At 40.2% G+C, this 20,414-nt stretch overlaps 2 protein-coding genes and 1 pseudogene across 2 annotated transcripts; 2 read left to right on the forward strand and 1 right to left on the reverse strand.

The window, feature by feature from the left end:
• The first annotated feature begins 2,616 nt into the window (after positions 1-2,616).
• On the forward strand, positions 2,617-13,119 carry LOC118663096 (putative protein ZNF720). Its single transcript, XM_036322444.1, has 3 exons — positions 2,617-3,620; positions 11,954-12,080; positions 12,708-13,119. The coding sequence occupies exons 1-3, from the start codon at positions 3,606-3,608 to the stop codon at positions 12,818-12,820; spliced, it is 255 nt and encodes an 84-aa protein (XP_036178337.1). The 5' UTR covers positions 2,617-3,605; the 3' UTR covers positions 12,821-13,119.
• Positions 10,722-11,908, reverse strand: LOC118663170 (annotated as a pseudogene).
• Positions 13,120-15,059: 1,940 nt separating the features above from the next.
• Positions 15,060-19,902, forward strand: LOC118662453 (putative zinc finger protein 876). The gene is given in 3 exon segments (XM_036320958.1): positions 15,060-15,068; positions 16,067-16,384; positions 16,387-19,902. Coding segments are annotated over 3 exon segments (1,029 nt in total). The 3' UTR covers positions 17,089-19,902.
• Positions 19,903-20,414: the final 512 nt, after the last annotated feature.

The raw sequence follows: 20,414 nt of genomic DNA on the forward strand, positions 1-20,414 counted from the left end.
ATATATACACACACACACTTACACACCCACCCATGTAAAATTTACCATGAAGGGTTCAGTTGGGTCTCTCAAAAATCATATGTTGAAATCTTATCCACTGCCTTGGGATATTACCCCATTTAAAGAATGGATCCTAAACAAAATAATCAACTTAAATTAAAGACATTAACTGTGGGCCCTCCTCCAATATTCCTGTTGTCCTTATTAACAGGGGAAATTCTGGTCACAGAGATATGCATAGAGGGAAAAGGTACTAATTTTTTATTCCCAAAAACAATGTTAATGAGAAATAATGACTTGGGCCTATGGATTTGCTTCTCTGCAGTAAAAGCATAAATTTCCACATGAAGATTTTGGGGATGCATTAAGGTTTATTAGAGTCAATCTCTTGTGTTTCAGGAATTTGTTTTCTGTTTCTTTCATAATAATTATGTTTGTTTCAACTATAAATTTAGAGTTTATTTTAATCATATTTTCTGCCTCAAATTTAAGAATATGACTACTAACCTATATGCCATAGAAAGTACTTTTAATGTATAAACACAGTATAAATACAGGTTCAGAATTCTCACAACAGAGTCAAACCCATAGGAACAAAGATTAGAGGAAAGATTAGCGTTGCCACAGGCAGAGGAGAGTGGAAATGGGAGTTGCTATTCAGCGATACAGATTTTGATTTATCAGAGATGAATAAGTCTCAGAGATCCACTGTACAACATTTTGCCCGTTAACACTATTGTATTGTACACTTAAAATTTCATTAAGCCTGGCCAGTGTTGCTTAGTAGTTGTGTCGACCTATGAACTAGGAGATCGTGGTTCAATTCCGGGTCAGAGCACGTGCCCAGGTTGCTGGCTCGATCCCCAATGTCGGCCTACGGGAGGGAGTCTCTCTTATCATGGATGTTCTATCTTTTCTCTTCCTGTCCCTTCCTCTCTGAAATCAATAAAAATATATATTAAAATATTGAGACGGTAGATCTCATGTGGTGTTCTTACATTAACAAGAGCAACGATTAAAATGTGTTTGGGGGTACAGTTAGAGAAAGTGAACATGAATGTGATACAAACAATCTCATGTCTTGACAGGCTTCTAGAGTATGCTCCTTTACTTCATTTGCAAATACAGCTGTGATGGAAACACTTTTTCTACCCCTTGTCCCTTAGGGATTGAGGCTCCATTCACCTATGGACAGGGGATGAGGGAGATTGTCCTGTTATACGTTGTCCCATGGGAGGGGTGTGGGCAAAGGGGACTGGGTGGCATTTTGAAGGATTTTTTTTTTTTTTTACTTTTTACTTTATTTATTTATTTATTTATTTTTTATTGCTTAAAGTAATACAAAGGGTATTACATATGTGTCCATTTCCCCGCCCCTCCCCCCCCCCCAGACAGTCCCCTATCCTCCCCTATCCCCCAGTGTCTTATGTCCATTGGTTATGCTTATATGCATGCATACAAGTCCTTGGTTGATCTCTTACCCCCCTACCTCCTGTCCCGCCACCCTCCCCGGCCTTCCCACTGCAGATTGACAGTCTGTTTGAGGCAGCTCTGCCTCTGTATCTATTATTGTTCAAAGTTTCTAATGGACTCTATTATCCATGAATGAGTGAGATCATGTGGTATTTTTCCTTCATTGACTGGCTTATTTCACTTAGCATAATGCTCTCCAGTTCCATCCATGCCGTTGCAAATGGTAAGAGTTCCTTCCTTTTTAGAGCAGCATAGTATTCCATCGTGTAGATGTACCACAGTTTTCTAATCCATTCATCTACTGATGGGCACTTAGGCTGTTTCCAGATCTTAGCTATGGTGAATTGTGCTGCTATGAACATAGGGGTGTATATTTCTTTTCTGATTGGTGTTTCTGGTTTCTTGGGATATATTCCTAGAAGTGGGATCACAGGGTCAAATGGGAGCTCCATTTTCAGTTTTTTGAGGAAACTCCATACTGTCTTCCATAGTGGCTGCACCAGTCTGCATTCCCACCAGCAGTGCACAAGTGTTCCTTTTTCTCCACATCCTCTCCAGCACTTGTCGTTTGTTGATTTGTTGATGATAGCCAGTCTGACAGGTGTGAGATGGTACCTCATTGTTGTTTTGATTTGCATCTCTCGGATGATTAGTGACTTTGAGCATGTTTTCATATGTCTCTTGGCTTTCTGAATGTCCTCTTTTGAAAGGTGTCTATTTAGGTCCTTTGCCCATTTTTTGATTGGATTGTTTATCTTCCTTTTGTTAAGTTGTATGAGTTCCCTATACATTTTGGAGATTAGGCCCTTATCAGATATGACATTGGCAAATATGTTTTCCCACACAGTGGGTTTTCTCGTTGTTTTGTTGATGGTTTATTTTGCTGTGCAGAAGCTTTTTATTTTGATGTAGTCCCATTTGTTCATTTTCTCTTTAGTTGCAAGTGCCCTAGGAGCTGTATCAGTGAAGAAATTGCTTCAGCATATGTCTGAGATTTTGTTGCCTTTGGATTCTTCTAGAATTTTTATGGTTTCCCGTCGTACATTTAAGTCCTTTATTCATTTTGAGTTTATTTTTGTGTATGGTGTAAGTTGGTGGTCTAGTTTCATTTTCTTGCATATATCTGTCCAATTTTCCCAGCACCATTTATTGAAGAGACTATCTTGGCTCCATTGTATGTTCTTGCCCCCTTTGTCAAATATTAATTGAGCATATTGGTTCGGGCCGTGGAAGGATTTTGAGGGCAGGATTTTTGCAGAGCCCTGTTGCCACCAAGTTTTGTCTTCTCCCCTGTTGCATCTGCACAGTAGCTACAGGCCTGGCGAAACCCATTCCAGGACAACCCCATCTCTAGGGATCCACCCTGGGAGGCTGCCCTGTAGAAGTTCCTGCCCCAACCCCTCACACTACGCACAGGGCTTGGGTGTGTTAGGTCTAGTCTCTCTCGCCCAGTGCTACCTACAGCAGGTCACCTCCACCAGAGCACTAAGTAAAGATGCTATTTCATGGGCCTCACTGCAGCTCTACAGAATCATAACTTTTTAGAGTGAAACCTTGATCCCCACGGTTCTGTGTGCACGTTAAAGCTGCAGAAGAAATGCTTCGCTAGGTGGTCCCCTCCCATTCGACCACTTGACGAGTTGTAAGAAATAACACTGCCTGTGCCTCCCCCTCAGAGTTGAACAGCCGGTCTGGGTAGAACATCGTGGTCATTTTAGTGTGGTGCTCCAGGTGATTCAAAAGTGTGGCCAGGGTTTAGCAGAAGGGCTCCCTGCCCCAGTGCATTTGTGAGAGTTGACAATGGGCTTTGGTCCAGGGTCCTCTCTTGGGTTTGGGAGGAACAGAAGTGCAGCCCACTTTCTCATTGCTGGGTTGGAATTTGGGCGTGTCTGTTGGAGGGGAGAGCAAGAGAAGACAGGAGAGAAAAACAGTTTGATCTTCATGTAGCATCTCATTGTTTCTTAATCTCTCCTGTGTCAAAGGGCATGGGAGTGTGAGATTTTTCATCATTCAAGTCCTTCTGCCTGTGAGTGTGGTGGAAGCACGGCATATCTTCTCCAGATGCAGGTGTGATTGGTCAACATAAAGTCGCCTGAGAAAACAACCCAGAGCAGGAGGAGGAAGAGGACAGTATGGCTGCTTCTCAGGTAAGCGCTCTGTCTTGGCTCAGTTCTGTGTCTGCTTTTCCTTCCAAAGTTCATGTATTTAGATGGTGCAGACCTTTGTTTCTCTATTTCTGATGATCCTGCAACACGAAGTTGTTTTCACCTGCTTACTTTTTTTCTTTGTGATTCTATAAGTTCCCTCTTTAAACTGTGACTGTCGCTTGGGGTTATGGGTTCCCCAAGATAGAAATCAAGAGGAACCTCTAGAGATATATCTTGGGAAATTTTCTTAGGCTTATGCTCTTTCATAAGGGAGACAACACAGAAGAAAGGAAGGGCCCCTGAGCTGCTGAGGGGCTGGCGCTGCTTGGCGGCCCTGACAAGCTTGGGACACATAGGAGGGTGGTTTGAAAAAGGCCTGCTGGTGGAGATTTCCATTTCAGGGTGCAGTTACTTCCTTTTCCAATGGGGTTGTCTGGTTGTTAGCGCCTGCGCTGTGGGGGAGAGATGGCAGCGTAGTCACTAGAGCCACCTGAAGAAGGTCATGTAGCAGTCAAGCCTTCATCAACTGCTCATGTGGGTCAGCAGTTTCAACATCTGCAAGGAAGCAGGCCTTTAGGAGGCAGATAAAGTCAGCTACCTCTGCGTTTTTGTCCACAGCTTTCTGTCTATTGTGTCCATCCAGGTCCCCCATAGGAATCTCACCATAAGTTAATGACCATTGTGTGGGAAGAAGGTACTTTCTTCTACCTTCAAAGTTCTCTCAGCTGGCCTAATCAGAAAGGGGATATGTATGGGAGCTGCACACACATGACAGAGTCAGAGACCCCACATGCAAGAGAGGTTCAGAGACTGAAAGGGAAATTTAGCATCTAAGACATTCTGAGCCTGGGATGAGGTAATGCACCTTGGGACTTTAGAATATTGTTGCCAGGAAATCACATGTTCAGGAAATCCTAGGTTCCTTACCATCTAGGTAGTTCAAATGTCATTTTTGGTTTACCTTATATCACAGGTCACGCTCATCATTTAAATTCTTCTAGGTAGTTAAGGGGGAGAGCAGAAGTTTCTCTTGAACCCAAAGGGTCTTGATGCCTTCAGCTCAACATAATGCATGTACCATTGAAGCACATCTTAGGGTGCCTTGTTCTGAACCCCTATCTTCAACTTTTCAAAACATTTTCTTTGCCACAGTTCAACATGGGAAGGCATTGATATCCGAGTTCCTTATTGAGATGATGTTTGCAGAAGGGACATGCAGGTTTTACATTTCCTATGTCTGCAACATCTGCTGTGCAGAACAGGATTGAGACAAAGCACCTTTAACCAGGATGGCCTTAGTGGCCGGGATTAGATCAGAAAGTTCTGCAAAAGAAAACTCATTAGCAGTGACTTGCTCTCTACATTGGCATGGATGCTTTATTCTTTAAATGCTCTGTAAGATTTATACAGTATAGGAGGTATTTGTGGAATGAATTTTGTATAAAATTGGTATTAGTGATGATGTGTCCATCTGTCACTTGATGTGCCTTCCTTTGCACCTGATTTTCACTTGGTGCGGGTGTTCTCTGCCCATTTCCTGAAATATAAAGTTAATTTTTGTTTTTTTTTAAATATGGGTGTCAAAAGTTTTTTGAGAGTTGTGCATAAATGATCACATTTCTTCTGGAAACTTTCATTGCTTTTCAATTTTGCTTTATTTGTAGGTTGCTTTGTTGTTGTTCACTGGAGATACTTGCTTTGCCCCAGACCTGTAAATTTTTTTTTTTTTTTTTTTTTTTTTTTAATTTTTTTTTTTTTTTATTGCTTAAAGTATTACAAAGGGTATTACATATGTGTCCATTTTATCCCCCCGCCCTAGACAGTCCCCTAGCCTCCCCTATCCCCCCATGTCTTATGTCCACTGGTTATGCTTCTATGCATGCATACAAGTCCTTTAGTTGATCTCTTACCCCCCTACCTCCTGCCCCGCAACCCTCCCCGGCCTTCCTGCTGCAGTTTGACAATCTGTTTGAGGGAGCTCTGCCTCTGTATCTATTATTGTTCAAAAGTTTATAATGGTCTCTATTATCCATGAATGAGTGAGATCATGTGGTATTTTTCCTTCATTGACTGGCTTATTTCACTTAGCATAATGCTCTCCAGTTCCATCCATGACGTTGCAAATGGTAAGAGTTCCTTCCTTTTTAGAGCAGCATAGTATTCCATCGTGTAGATGTACCACAGTTTTCTAATCCATTCATCTACTGATGGGCACTTAGGCTGTTTCCAGATCTTAGCTATGGTGAATTGTGCTGCTATGAACATAGGGGTGCATATATCCTTTCTGATTGGTGTTTCTGGTTTCTTGGGATATATTCCTAGAAGTGGGATCACAGGGTCAAATGGGAGTTCCATTTTCAGTTTTTTAAGGAAACTCCATACTGTCTTCCATAGTGGCTGCACCAGTCTGCATTCCCACCAGCAGTGCACAAGTGTTCCTTTTTCTCCACATCCTCTCCAGCACTTGTCGTTTGTTGATTTGTTGATGATAGCCAGTCTGACAGGTGTGAGATGGTACCTCATTGTTGTTTTGATTTGCATCTCTCGGATGATTAGTGACTTTGAGCATGTTTTCATATGTCTCTTGGCTTTCTGAATGTCCTCTTTTGAAAGGTGTCTATTTAGGTCCTTTGCCCATTTTTTGATTGGATTGTTTATCTTCCTTTTGTTAAGTTGTATGAGTTCCCTATAAATTTTGGAGATTAGGCCCTTATCGGATATGACATTGGCAAATATGTTTTCCCACACAGTGGGTTTTCTCGTTGTTTTGTTGATGGTTTCTTTTGCTGTGCAGAAGCTTTTTATTTTGATGTAGTCCCATTTGTTCATTTTCTCTTTAGTTTCAAGTGCCCTAGGAGCTGTATCAGTGAAGAAATTGCTTCGGCATATGTCTGAGATTTTGTTGCCTTTGGATTCTTCTAGAATTTTTATAGTTTCCTGTCGTACATTTAAGTCCTTTATCCATTTTGAGTTTATTTTTGTGTATGGTGTAAGTTGGTGGTCTAGTTTCATTTTCTTGCATATATCTGTCCAATTTTCCCAGCACCATTTATTGAAGAGACTATCTTGGCTCCATTGTATGTTCTTGCCTCCTTTGTCAAATATTAATTGAGCATATTGGTTCGGGCCGATTTCTGGGCTCTCTATTCTATTCCATTGATCTATATGCCTATTCTTGTGCCAGTACCAGGCAGTTTTGAGAACAGTGGCTTTGTAATACATCTTGATATCTGGTATTGAGATCCCACCTACTTTGGTCTTTTTCAGGATTGCTGCAGCTATTCGAGGTCTTTTTTTATTCCAGATGAATTTTTGGAGAGTTCGTTCTAGATCTCTGAAGTATGCCGTTGGTATTTTAATGGGAAGTGCGTTGAATTTATAGATTGCTTTGGGTAGTATGGACATTTTAATGATGTTGATTCTACCAATCCATGAACACGGTATGTTCTTCCATCTGTTTATGTCTTCCTCTATATCTTTTTTCAACGTCCTGTAGTTTTCTGAGTAGAGGTCTTTTACCTCTTTAGTTAAGTTTATTCCTAGGTAGCTTAATTTTTTTGGTGCGATGGTAAACGGGATTGTTTTTATAATCTCTCTTTCTGAAAGTTCACTATTGGTGTATAGAAATGCCTCGGATTTCTTGGGGTTAATTTTGTATCCTGCTACATTGCCAAATTCATGTATTAAGTCCAGTAGCTTTTTGATGGAGTCTCTAGGGTTTTGTATGTATAATATCATGTCGTCTGCAAATAAGGACAGTTTTACTTCCTCTTTTCCAATTTGGATGCCTTTTATTTCTTCTTCTTGCCGAATTGCAATGGCTAACACTTCCAGTACTATGTTGAACAGGAGTGGTGAGAGGGGGCATCCCTGTCTTGTTCCTGTTCTTAGGGGAAATGGTGTTAGTTTTTGTCCATTGAGTATGATGTTGGCTGTGGGCCTGTCATATATGGCTTTTATTATGTTGAGGTATGATCCTTCTACTCCCACCTTGCTGAGAGCTTTTATCAAAAATGGGTGTTGAATTTTGTCAAATGCTTTTTCTGCATCAATTGATATGACCATGTGGTTTTTTTCTTTCAATTTGTTTATGTGATGTATCACGTTTATTGATTTGCGGATATTGTACCATCCTTGCATCCCTGGGATAAATCCTACTTGGTCATGGTGTATGATCTTTCTGATGTACTGCTGGATCCGATTTGCTAAGATTTTGTTGAGGATTTTGGCATCTATGTTCATGAGGGATATTGGCCTGTAATTCTCTTTCATTGTGTTGTCTTTACCTGGTTTTGGTATTAGGGTGATGCTGGCTTCATAGAATGAGCTTGGAAGTGTTCCTTTCTCTTGAATTTTTTGTAGTAGTCTGAGGAGGATAGGTTTTAGTTCTTCCTTGAATGTTTGGTAAAACTCCCCTGTGAAGCCGTCTGGTCCTGGGCTTTTGTTTGCTGGAAGCTTTTTGATGACTGCTTCAATTTCTTCCATAGTTATTGGCCTGTTGAGATTTTTAGATTCTTCCTGATTGAGTTTTGGAATGTTGTATTTTTCTAGGAATTTGTCCATTTCCTCCAGGTTGTCTAGTTTGTTGGAGTAGAGCTGTCCATAGTATTTTTTAACAATCATTTGTATTTCTGTGGGGTCTGTTGTTATTTCGCCTCTATCGTTTCTGATTTTGTTTATTTGGGTCCTCTCTCTTTGCTTCTTGGTGAGTCTGGCTAGAGGTTTGTCAATCTTGTTTATCCTTTCAAAGAACCAGCTCTTGGTTTCATTGATTTTCTGTATTGTTTTTTTGGTCTCTATGTCATTTATTTCTGCTCTAATCTTTATTATCTCCTTCCTTCTGCTCACTCTGGGGTTTTCTTGTTGCTCTCTTTCTAATTCTTTGAGTTGTAGAGTTAGATGATTTACTACCATTTTTTCTTGTTTTTTGAGATAGGCCTGTAGAGCTATAAACTTCCCTCTCAGGACTGCTTTCATTGTGTCCCATAGGTTTTGGATTGTTGTGTTTTCATTGTCATTAGTTTCCAGGATGTTTCGAATTTCTTCTTTGATTTCATTGGTAACCCAATCAATATTTAATAGCATGCTATTCAGCTTCCAGGTGTTTGAGTATTTTGGGTTGTTTTTATTGTAGTTTATTTCTAATATTATGCCATCGTGGTCTGCGAAGACGCTTTTTATGATTTCAATTTTCTTGAATTTGGGGATACTTTGCTTGTGACCCAATATATGGTCTATTTTTGAATATGTCCTATGAGCATTTGAGTAGAATGTATATTCCCTGGCTTTCGGGTGAAGTGTTCTGAAGATGTCTATTAAGTCCATCTGATCTAGTGAGTCATTTAGGATTGCTGTATCTTTGCTGATTATTTGTCTAGAGGACTTATCCAGTGCTGTCAGTGGTGTATTAAAGTCCCCTACTATGATTGTATTGTTGTCGATGTCTCCTTTGATATCTTCCAGGAGTTTTTTTATGAATTTGGGTGCTCCTGCATTGGGTGCATATATGTTTACCAGGATTATATCTTCTTGTTGTATTGATCCCTTTAGTATTATGAAGTGGCCTTCCTTATCTCTTGTTATGGCCTTCACTTTGAGGTCTATTTTGTCCGATATAAGTATTGCTACCCCAGCTTTCTTTTCCTTTCCATTTGCCTGAAAGATATTTTTCCATCCTTTCACTTTCAGTCTGTGTGAGTCCCTTCTAATGAGGTGGGTTTCTTGTAGACAGCAGATGTATGGGTCATGTTTTTTTATCCATTCAGCCACTCGATGTCTTTTGTTTGGAGCATTTAGTCCGTTTACGTTTAAAGTTATTATTGAAAGGTAGTTGTTTGTAGGCATTTCTGTTTTTGTGTGGCTGTTTTCTTTCTGAGCTTTTAATTTCTTATTTTTATACCAGTCCCTTTAGCATTCCTTGCATTGCTGGCTTGGTGGTGATAAACTCCCTTAGCCCCAGACCTGTAAATTTTTATTGTATTTCACCGACTTGTCACAGATACACTCTTCTTTATCACTGCTTTGTATTTTCAAAAATGTTTACAAGCATCATAGTAATGGATGTTCAAGTGTGTTAAATTTATAAAGTACAGATCAGCACTAAAGATAACTTTTATCAAATAAATAAAAGGCTAAGAAGTAATAACGCTAATATTTTTTATCATGGTGTGTTTACCTCCCTTTTGTGTTTATAAAATACAATCATTCACAAAGAGATTTGTGACATTGGCACATTGACATTAATGTTGATTTTATTTCAGGTAATTTTATTGACATGAACATTTTATTTTGTGTTGCATATAATGTGTACATAGTTTCCATTTTTATGTCTGCCTCTTTGCAAAAATGTTAACATTATTTGCCCTGTTCTTTCTTCGTACCTTCTTGTTTGTATTCTTTACAGTTACAACAGCTGTGTACATTCATGAGGGTTGTGTCTGTGTACTGCTCTGTGATCTTTTTGACAAATTCGAAGTAAAGTTTGGAATAACACCCAGGCTCTACCATTTTATGGATATCTTACAAAATATTTTCCTTAAAAAGGATGAATAGCCATGGCTCACTTGGTTGAGCATTGACCCATGCACTGAGAAATCACTGGTTCAATTCCCGGGTTAGGGCACATGCCCGGGTTCAGGGCTCAATCCTTGGTAGGGGGCATGCAGGAGTCTGCTCATTGATGTTTCTATCTCATCGACATTTCTGTTTCTTTGTCCTTCCCCCTTTCTCTCTCTCTAAAAATCAATAAAAACATTTTTAAAAAAATGAACAAGAATGTTATTGTTCTTTGAATACTTTTGAGATTTATTAATTAATATATAAATGTTAAAACAGCTGTGGTTGATGGGCTTACTAATCTATGAGACCTGTAAAGCCCATAAAATTGTTCAGTCAAAATCTTGTATATGAACTTTTTTCCTGTGTTTTCTTCTTCTGTGGTATCCAAAGGTATGGGACACGTACCAGCACATTGGCATCCATAGTTATAAGTGAGCTGGTTAAACATATGTAAATTTAGGCCCCACCCAGAACTCATTAATATTTTATTTATTTATTTTATTTTTTAGCAGGCTTAATTCACTTTATTTGTCTTGTATAAAATTATGTGTTTGCCACAGCTGGAGCCTGGGTCCTCTGCACAGAAACTCTGGTGGGGTCTTTACAAGATGGCCAGTGAATTCCTGATAGGAAGACTTGGTGAACACAGTCTCTTTCTAGAGATCTGGGGTAAGATAGCTGTAGGTCTTAGAGATGGCATCAGAGGTGGCCTTGGCGAAGTTGCCCAGGGTGGCAGTGCAGCCCCTGGCCGAGGTATAGCAGTCGTTAATAGCAGCCATCATCAGCATCTTCTTAGGCACAGGGGCCAAGACAATGCCCGTACTCCTGGAGGCAGGGATGAGGCGCACCAGTAAAGAGTCACAGCGGCCAGTCACCTTGCAAGGAACGGTGTGGGTCTTGCCAATCTTGTTTCCCCTATAGCCTCACCGCACGGGCGCAATAGAGAGCTTGGCCAGGATAATGGCTCCACGGATGGCAGTGGCTACTTCCTTTGAGCACTTAACACACAGACCAAAATGTCCAATGGCGACAAATGCCTTGAACTGGGCCCTCTGGCCAGCACTTGTCTGCTTTTGCACAGGCATAATCTTCAAGACCTCATCCTTGAGGGATGCCCCCAAGAAAAAGTCTATGATCTCAGATTCCTTGATGGGCAAGGAGAATAGATAGCTTTCCTCTAGGGATTTGATCTTCATGCCCTTGACCAAGCGGCCAGCTTGGTGATAAGTGATCCACTACTTGCCCTCAGCCTTGCCTCCATGAGCTACGCGGTTTCAGCCACTGCCCTGATCCCGGCGGCCACCCCGGCCCCGGATGCCGAAGCCAAATCCTCCATGGAAACCCCAGAGACCTCCTATTCTGCCCTGGTGTCATCCGCCATTTGGTGTTTCCTTGGAAAAGAAGCTCATTAAAATTTTAAAAGTGCTACACTGTGCTCACTCAAAATGACTTCTCCAGCTAAGAAATATGTACAGTTGATCCTCTGTGATTCAAACATAGCACTCAAAAATGGATATGCCTGTGTTGATGCCTGTATTTTTAAAATTTATCTTTCAGAAAAGTAAAACTTCTACTGTGGTTTTGTGGATCATATGCCATCTTCCTTTCTAAAAATACATTAGAGAATATTAATGTCAAAGTGATGCTGTTGGATAACTCAGGATACTGTCCTAAGTCTAAACTGGTTCTATTAACTTTTCATTTTGGGTGACCTTATGACCTCTGCCCATGGTCAATTGATTAATGCTTTTCTTTTAATTTCCTTTTAATTTCAGGGGCAGTTGACCTTCAGTGATGTGGCCATAGAATTCTCTCAGGAGGAGTGGGCGTGCCTGGACCCAGCTCAGCGGAAACTGTACATGGACGTGATGTTGCAGAACTACAGGAACCTGGTATTCCTGGGTGAGGACCACGTCCTTCCAGAATTTCTCCTCCACCCGCAGGGTGTTGTTGTCTTCATTAGCACAGTGTCTGCTTGTAGCTTCTGCTTTTATAATAGAGTTTCAGATCCGTGTTATTAAGGAAAGAAATTGGGGTTTTGCTGGTGCAGAACAAAAAGGCTTCCTGATGTATTTGGAAGTGGAACTCAAGATTTGAAAACTTTAAATGTTGTCTCCAGTATAGTTAAAGGTTCTGTCAGAAAATAATATTTTGGAAAATAATTTTTTATGATATTCTGGTATTCTACAATGTCCTTTCTTCTTACTTGAGCACAGAGCTGATTGGAAATTGGAGATTCTCCATTGAACCCATGTTTCTTTTTTTTTTGTAAGTTTTTGGTTGTTGTTTTTAATATATTTTTATTTGATTTCAGAGAGGAAGAGAGAGGGAGAGAGAGGTAGAAATATCAGTGATAAGAGAGAATCATTGATTGGCTGCCTCTTGCACATCCCTTACTGGGGATTGAGCCTGCATCCCAGGCATGTGGCCTTGACCAAAATCAAACCAGGGACCCTTCAGTCCCCAGGATGACACTCTACCCAATGAGCCAAACTGGCTATGGCCCATGTTCCTTTTTCTAATAAACAGGTGTGTCTAAGCCAGACCTACTCACCTTTTTGGAGCACATGAAGGAGCCCTGGGAGTTGAAGGGAAAAAAGACAATACCCATCCAGCCAGGTAGGTGGAAATCAAGGAAATAGATGATCCAGGTGAGAGGCCGAAGATCGGGTATTATATAATGGTTTGGAAACATCTGCTTCAATGGGACTGATTTTCGAGAGGGTCACGATTATTTCTATTTCTGGCTTCGAGGGACAGATCCTCTCCATCATCATCTAAGGATTCTCTTTCTGCTTCCATCACATTTGCAGTGAGAGCCAAAGTCCTCCTGTAACAGTGTAAGGGTGGCATGACCTGGCTACTATTGGATTTCTTGGTGAACTTGGGGAAGTCTGTGCATGTTGCTGAGGAATTTTAAATTAAACTAGTTTTAAAGTTCTGTTTTCTGCCTCTGAGTAATTTGGGAGGGAAGTGGTTGAGATACTGTAATTTGGTTCCCACATCCCAGGAACACTGTGGGTCAGTGTCCAAGTTGTCTTATCCTTCCTTTTGCTTGATCAAGTCTTTTCCTAATGTTTCTATTGTATATTTCATTCAGATACTAACTATATTCTTCAGTTCCCAATATCTGTTTGGTTCTTTCTTATACTTTCTGTCTGCTTGCATTTTTATTATTGTCATGCCTAATTGTGATGGCAATAGTTTTTTATGTTTTTTTCAATTGAGCCCTTTTAAAGGTTTTTTTTTCTTATCTTTGTCAGGTAATTAACATATGTTTATTAAATTAGGGCCAACTTATGGAGATTTATTTTGTCCCTCTGGTTGGATTGCTTTTCTGTTTCTTCATAAGCCTTGTGATCTTTTGTTGCGATCCCATTCTTTATAAACTTGATTTATACAGGAAAACAAAAATAACTATCAGCTGTGGTAGGTTTTTAAAGGCCTGTCACACCTATTCTGGAAAGTGTAATTGGTGTGTGTGTGTGTGTGTGTGTGTGTGTGTGTGTGTGTGTAACTCATTAAAAAAATTTTTCAATTGTAGTTGCCAATATAATATTATATTAGTTTCAGGTGTACATCCCAATAATTAGACATTACATAGTTTCCGTGCTGGGGCCACTTAGCGAGAGTTATGGGGGGTACACTGGGGCCAGATCCTGCTTGTTTAAGACATTGTTGTAAAGACTGAAGCATAAGACAATTTAGGCTGTTTGTATGGAATAGCCACTGGAAACAGCTTTGGTGGTCCCACATGTTGATGGGGTGAGGTGTCAGGAAATCTTCAGGGTGTGGTGAAAAGTGTGAGCCAAATTGATGGAGACTCAGCTGTGGCTCCTGTTTGCCAGCTATGTGGGTGAAAGGCTCAGAAAAGAAACAATGGCTTCTACCAAGACTTATGCCTGGGAGAAAGCTCCTTCTACAGCTCTCATCCTTCAGGTCCAACCTGTATGTCCCTGGTGCCATTCAAGCTGCTGCCACAGCACTGGAGCTCACAGGGCATGAATCTGAATAAGTCAGAGCGTGAGCCCTTTAAGAGGAATTGCCTAGGACTCCATCAGCTCTCCGTCTCACTCAACCACAATCCTTGCTAGTTTTTACAGCCAGAGTAATAGGAACATCTCTCTTGGCATTGGAACCCGACGCTTGAGGGCCTTCTGTGGGCTGTGACCCTTCACTCCTCAGATGCAACCTCTGAAGCCGATATGCCACTGGTGATTTTTATCCACCATGTGAGCCCAGTCCATTCTGTGATGTTGCACCTCCTACCAGTCTGGATAAGCCTTCTTTATGTCCTTAGTTTTAGAACTTCATTCAGTTAGGTTTCAGTCAGTTCTGAGAGATGGTTTTCCTGTAGTCCAGTTGTATTTTTTTTTATGTGGTTGTGGGAGGTTGCCAGTGCCACAGTTACCTACACCTCCATCGAGACCAGAAGCCTGCGTGTGTGAGTTTTGTGTAACTTTCCAGTTTAAAACATATTTTGCTTTTATTTAGAGCCCATGATATTTTCCCATTCCTGGGTCAGAAGGGTGAGCAGGTATTGTGGGTAAATGTAACTGGTTTCCCTCTTTGATATGACTTTTTTATTTTGTGCTTTCTGGTGGGTATTGTGGTCTTTGAACTGGCTTCTGAAGTACTTTAGAAGGTAATTGGATCAGTAATTGTTGGTAAGTTAACATTTCCATGGAGGAAGAAAGTTTTTGTGCTTCCTGTTCTTCTGTCTCACTGAAGTCTTCTTACAGGTATTAATTCTGTACATTAAAATTTAAAGAATATTTACCTGCGTGTATTTTATAATTAATTTGTTATATTTCAGCTATATCTTCTCAAGTCACCCAGGGTTTGTTGCCAAAGTCAGGTGTAGAAGTGTCATTCCAGAAAATGTTACAGGTAAGATATAGCAGATGTGGCAAATAATGAAAAAATTTTAAAAGTATATATTCTCTGCTCTGGCTGCTGTGGCTCAGTTGGTTGAAGTGTCACCTAGAAATGTTGTGGGTTCAGTGCTGGTTGGAAGACATGTAGATTTAGGGTTCTATCTCTGGTCTGGGTGTAGGCAGGAGGTAATTGATCCATATTTCCCTCTCATATCAATTTCTCTTCATCTCTCTCTCTCCCTCCCCCCTTTCTTTCTCTCTAAAAATCAATAAGCATGTCCTCATATGAAAATTAATATAAATAAATGAATACATATTCTCTGAAGTAAAATTTCTAATATCAGAAAAGTCACCTAGTCCATTTTGCAAATAATTTTTGAATGAATTAATGTAGCATTTGATTAAACAGTCAAATATTTCTAAAACTGACATATTTTAAAAATGAAGATATAAGTTATAAATGAATTTGTAAACCCCTTAACCAATTTTGTATTATTGTTTCATGGGAAAATATTTCTTTTTCCAGAATCTATAATTTTCATAACTATGGGAGGATATATATATATACACACAACCGTCATGGTATCAGAATAGGTAATTGAGAACAATTGTACATGTGCAATGATATTAGAGTCCTCACTAAAAGTTTTTCTCTCTTAAATTATTATCAGAGTACATATAATGAAGAGAGAAGTCACCAATGTAATGAATCTCAGAAAAACTTTAACCAAGGGTCAAATTCTAATAACCATCAAAAAGCTCAGCTTCCACAGAACAAGCATAAATGTCCTAAAGTCTTTGAAAAAAGGTCAAATATTTTTATACCTCAGAGTATTCATACTGTAAAGACAGAAAGTTTTAGTGAATGTGCCAAGTCTTCCAAGCAATCATCAAATCTTACTGAACATAAAAGTACCCATATTGAGGAGGAGTCTCTCCCGTGTAATCACTACGTGAAAGTGTTTAGTCAGTCTTCTAAGTTAAATATACATAAGGAAATCCATACTGCAGAGAAGCCTTACAAATGCAAAGAATGTGATAAAGCCTTTAAGTGGCAGGCAAATGTTATTTTACATCAGAGAATTCATACTGGAGAGAAGCCTTATAAATGTAGAGAATGTGGCAAAGCTTTTATCCAGAGCTCACATCTTACTCGGCATCAGATCATTCATTCTGGAGAGAAGCCTTATAAATGCAGAGAATGTGGCAAAACTTTTATCCAGAGTTCACATCTTACTCGACATCAGATAATTCATTCTGGAGAGAAGCCTTATAAATGTACTGAATGTGGCAAAGCTTTTAGCCACTGTTCAAACCTTAGCCATCATCAGAGAATTCATACTGGACTAAAGCCTTATAAATGTAGAGAATGTGGTAAAACCTTTATCCGGAGCTCAAATCTTACTCAACATCAGAGGATTCATTCTGGAGATAAGCCTTATACATGTAGAGAATGTGGCAAAGCCTTTACCCAGGGCTCACAGCTTACTAAACATCAGAAAATTCATTCTGGAGAGAAGCCATATAAATGTGGAGAATGTGGCAAAGCCTTTACCCGGGGCTCACATCTTAATCAACATCAGAATATTCATTCTGGAGAGAAGCCATATAAATGTGGAGAATGTTGCAAAGCCTTTCGCTGGTATTCAGCCTTTTCCAAACATCAAAGAATTCATACTGGAGAGAAGCCTTATGAATGTAGAGAATGTGGCAAAACCTTTACCCGGAACTCAAATCTTACTCAACATCAGAGAATTCATTCTGGCGAGAAGCCTTATACATGTAGAGAATGTGGCAAAGCTTTTATCGAGAGTTCACAACTTGCTAAACATCAGAAAATTCATTGTGGGGAAAAGCCCTATAAATGTAGAGAATGTGGCAAAACCTTTACCCGGGGCTCACATCTTACTCAACATCAGAATATTCATTCTGGAGAGAAACCCTATAAATGTACAGAATGTGGCAAAGTCTTTAGCTGGTATTCAGCCTTTTCCAAACATCAGAGAAATCACTCAGGACACAAACCCTTATAAATGTGTAGATGTCAAAATGCCTTCACATCATATTTAAACATTTATAGCATCAAAGGACTCAGCTATGGAGAAGCCTTAGAAACACAGAATGTGGCAAAGCCTTTACCCATTGCTCAAATCTTACCAAAGATATGAGAATGCATACCTGAGAGAATCTTTACAAATGTGAAGAGTATGACAAAGCCTTTAACCTTGCTATAGCTGTACTCAATATTGGGAAATTCATAGAGAATAGAAACAATCTATGTAATAGAAGCCTAAGCAACTTTTACAGCAGAACATCCAGAAGGACTGGCTGCTATGATGCTCACTGACCACCACGGGGCAGATGCTCAACATAGGAGCTTGCTCTCTGGTGGTCAGTGCACTCCCACAGGGGGAGCACTCCTCAGCCAGAAGCCAGGCTCATGGCTTGCAAGCGCAGTGGTGGTGGTGGGAGCCTCTCCTTCCTCCGCAGCAGCGTTGAGGAGCAGCGAGCCAAGTGGTAAGAAGCAGTGAGCAGGCAGGTGGTAAGTAGTGAGCGGTCCTGGACTGCGAGTTGGATATCCGACTGCTGGCTTAGGCCTGTTCCCCGTGTGGAGCAGGCCTAAGCTAGCAGGTGGACATCCCCCAAGGGGTCCTGGACTGTGAGAGGGCACTGGCCGGGCTTAAGGACCCCCCCCCCACTCCAGTGCACAAATTCTGTGCACTGGGCCTCTAGTATAAATATAAAGAATATGGAAAAAATTCCAACCATTGCCCAAAGCTCACTAAATATCATACCAGAGAGAACGCTAACAATGCAGAGAATTTGATAACACCTTTACCCAGTGTTGAAACCTTAATCAATATCACATAATTTATGCTTTACTGAAAGAATACAAATATAAACAATGTGGCAAAACCTTTTACCATTGCTGAAGCCTCAGTGTTCTTTAGAGCCGCGGTTGCCAACCTTTCAAACCTCATGGACCACCAGTGGTCCGTGGACTACCGGTTGGCGACCGCTGCTTTAGAGAATTTATAGTGGAGAGAAGCCATGCAAATATAAAATGTTCAGCAAATATTGTTTTCAGCATTTATAGGTACATCTTAACTGCCACATGAGTATTCTTACTGGAGAAAAACTTAAAATGTTAAAGAATGTGCAAACCCTATACCTGAACCTACAATCTTTCTTCATATCAGAGAATGCATACTCATGAGAAATTCTACCTTTGATATAAATGGTAAAAAATATTTCCTCACAATACATACTTCAGAAAACCCCACAGCATTTGTGCTTGGAAGTGACTTTAATAAAATTAAATGTATAACATCAGAGAATTCACAGTAGAAAGTAGTAAGTCAGTAACACTTTTCAAATATGACTTTAAATCAGAATACTTATTTTAGAGAATCTAGTAATGAAAGTTACATGATTTTTTAGTGTAAATCAGAATAGCAAGGGGATGAATATTAGGACAAATGTAATTGTCTCCACTGAATTCTTTTTTGTTACAACAGTTATAAAAGTTTGTGGCTTTTTTTAAACAAAAGTATTCATGTGATTTCTATCTCAATTCATTTCATGATCTTTGAATGCTTGTAATGTGTATTTCAACCCTAGGCAATATATTGTGCTTGCAATACTTTATTTAGACTATGTGTGGACTTAATATGTTCATTAATAAAGATGAAGTAATTGAAATATGTTACCAGTGATGTGTAATGAATGAGGTGTTGACATGCCATCAGTGTTAATGTTTACCACCCTATTCACCATTGTGGGTAACAATTTGTAATGCAGTGGAATGACATTTACTCACAGGCCTTAAACCTTAAATAATGTGTGAAGAGTTTACCCATAATTTATTTTTTTATTCATTGTACCTGCTGGGAAATTATGATGGTTACAAAAAAATATGTAGTGGGAGTATTGTTGTGAGTTTATGTAAAAGTCTGTGGTGTTTCAGCATTATCATTTATTTTGTGTAGTTAAGTAAAGAACTGAACTCCCATGAATCCCTAGTGTATACAGGCACCAGCTTACAGTGTCACAAATGAATGTAAGTTTTTGATAGGACTTCTCCAGCAGTCCTTGTGGAGTCTTTTGTGCACCCCAAAGCCTTCAGTTTGTATGCCCCTTATGTAAGATTTCTGAAGAGCTAGCCAAACCTTGCTGGTTATGCTTTGAGTTGAACAATCTGGACCTAGCTCAAGAATCCCATGGCACTCCACATAGTGATCCTAATACAAGCCTACACTCTGTGTACTGCCACTCTCTTCCTGCATCCTGTCTTGTCCTGCCTGTGTTAGCCCCTGCAGGCATGCTGTGTACTTCCTCCATGCTTGTGAGTTATAAACTTTTATTTCCAATTTTTCTGTAGGATTTTGAGTAACTGCTGGACACCATCCAGTACCAGTGGGCTTTCCTTACAAATGCTAATTGAACAAAATCTTAAAAAGTATGATTAGAAGCCCTATTTTTTTATTTCTGCATCTTCATAATATTTTATCATATCCTATATAATAAAAGGGTAATATGCAGATCGATGGACTGTGGAACGACCCATCTCTGTGACGCGCACTGACCACCAGGGGCCAGACGCTCAACTCAGGAGCTGCCCGTGGTGGTCAGTGTGCTCCACAGGGGGAGCACTGCTCAGCCAGAAGCCCAGAAGCCGGGCTCACTGCTGGTGAACGCAGCGGCGGTGGCGGGAACCTCTCCCACTTCCGTGGCAGCTCTTAGGATGTCCATGGGGAGCGGGCCTAAACTGTCAGTTGGACATCCCCCGAGGGCTCCCAGGTTGTGATGAACAAGGACAGATCCAGAGACGGAGAGGCATTGATTGGACTGTCAGGCCTTGGAGGGAAGGTAGGGGAGGGTGGGGGTAAGGGGGAAAGATCAACCAAAGGACTTATATGCAAGCATATAGGCCTAACCAATGGACACGGACAACAGGGGGGTGAGGGCATGAGCGGGGGGGGTAGGGGGGTAGGGGGTAACGTGGGGATAAGGACACATATGTAATATCTTAATCAATAAAAAATATATATTAAAAAAAACAAAAAGCAAAAAAACAAAATGTGGAAGGGCAGATAAAAAGGTAAAGTTTTTTTATACAATCAAAGTTAGTGTAAAATACACTATTATGTCTATAAAATGGTTTTGTCGTGGTTACCTCAGGGTAACCACAAATGAAAAACCCACAGTAGATACAAAAAATGAATAGGAAGTCAAAGCATGACAGTCTAGAAAATCATTACTTCCTAAAAGGTCGCTATAGTGGAAGAAAGGAACAAGGGAAGTACAGGACAACTAGAAAATTTTAACAAGTCCTGACCTATCAGTAATTAGCCTCAAT

This window comes from Myotis myotis, unplaced genomic scaffold, assembly GCF_014108235.1.
Source record: "Myotis myotis isolate mMyoMyo1 unplaced genomic scaffold, mMyoMyo1.p scaffold_m19_p_9, whole genome shotgun sequence".
In the NCBI taxonomy this organism is placed as follows: domain Eukaryota; kingdom Metazoa; phylum Chordata; class Mammalia; order Chiroptera; family Vespertilionidae; genus Myotis; species Myotis myotis.

Bases quoted from the DNA above. Each gene is read 5' to 3' on its own strand.
- LOC118663096 (XM_036322444.1), top strand. The intron at 12,081-12,707 runs GTGAGGACCACG...TCTAATAAACAG, and splicing joins CAGGAACCTGGTATTCCTGG to GTGTGTCTAAGCCAGACCTA.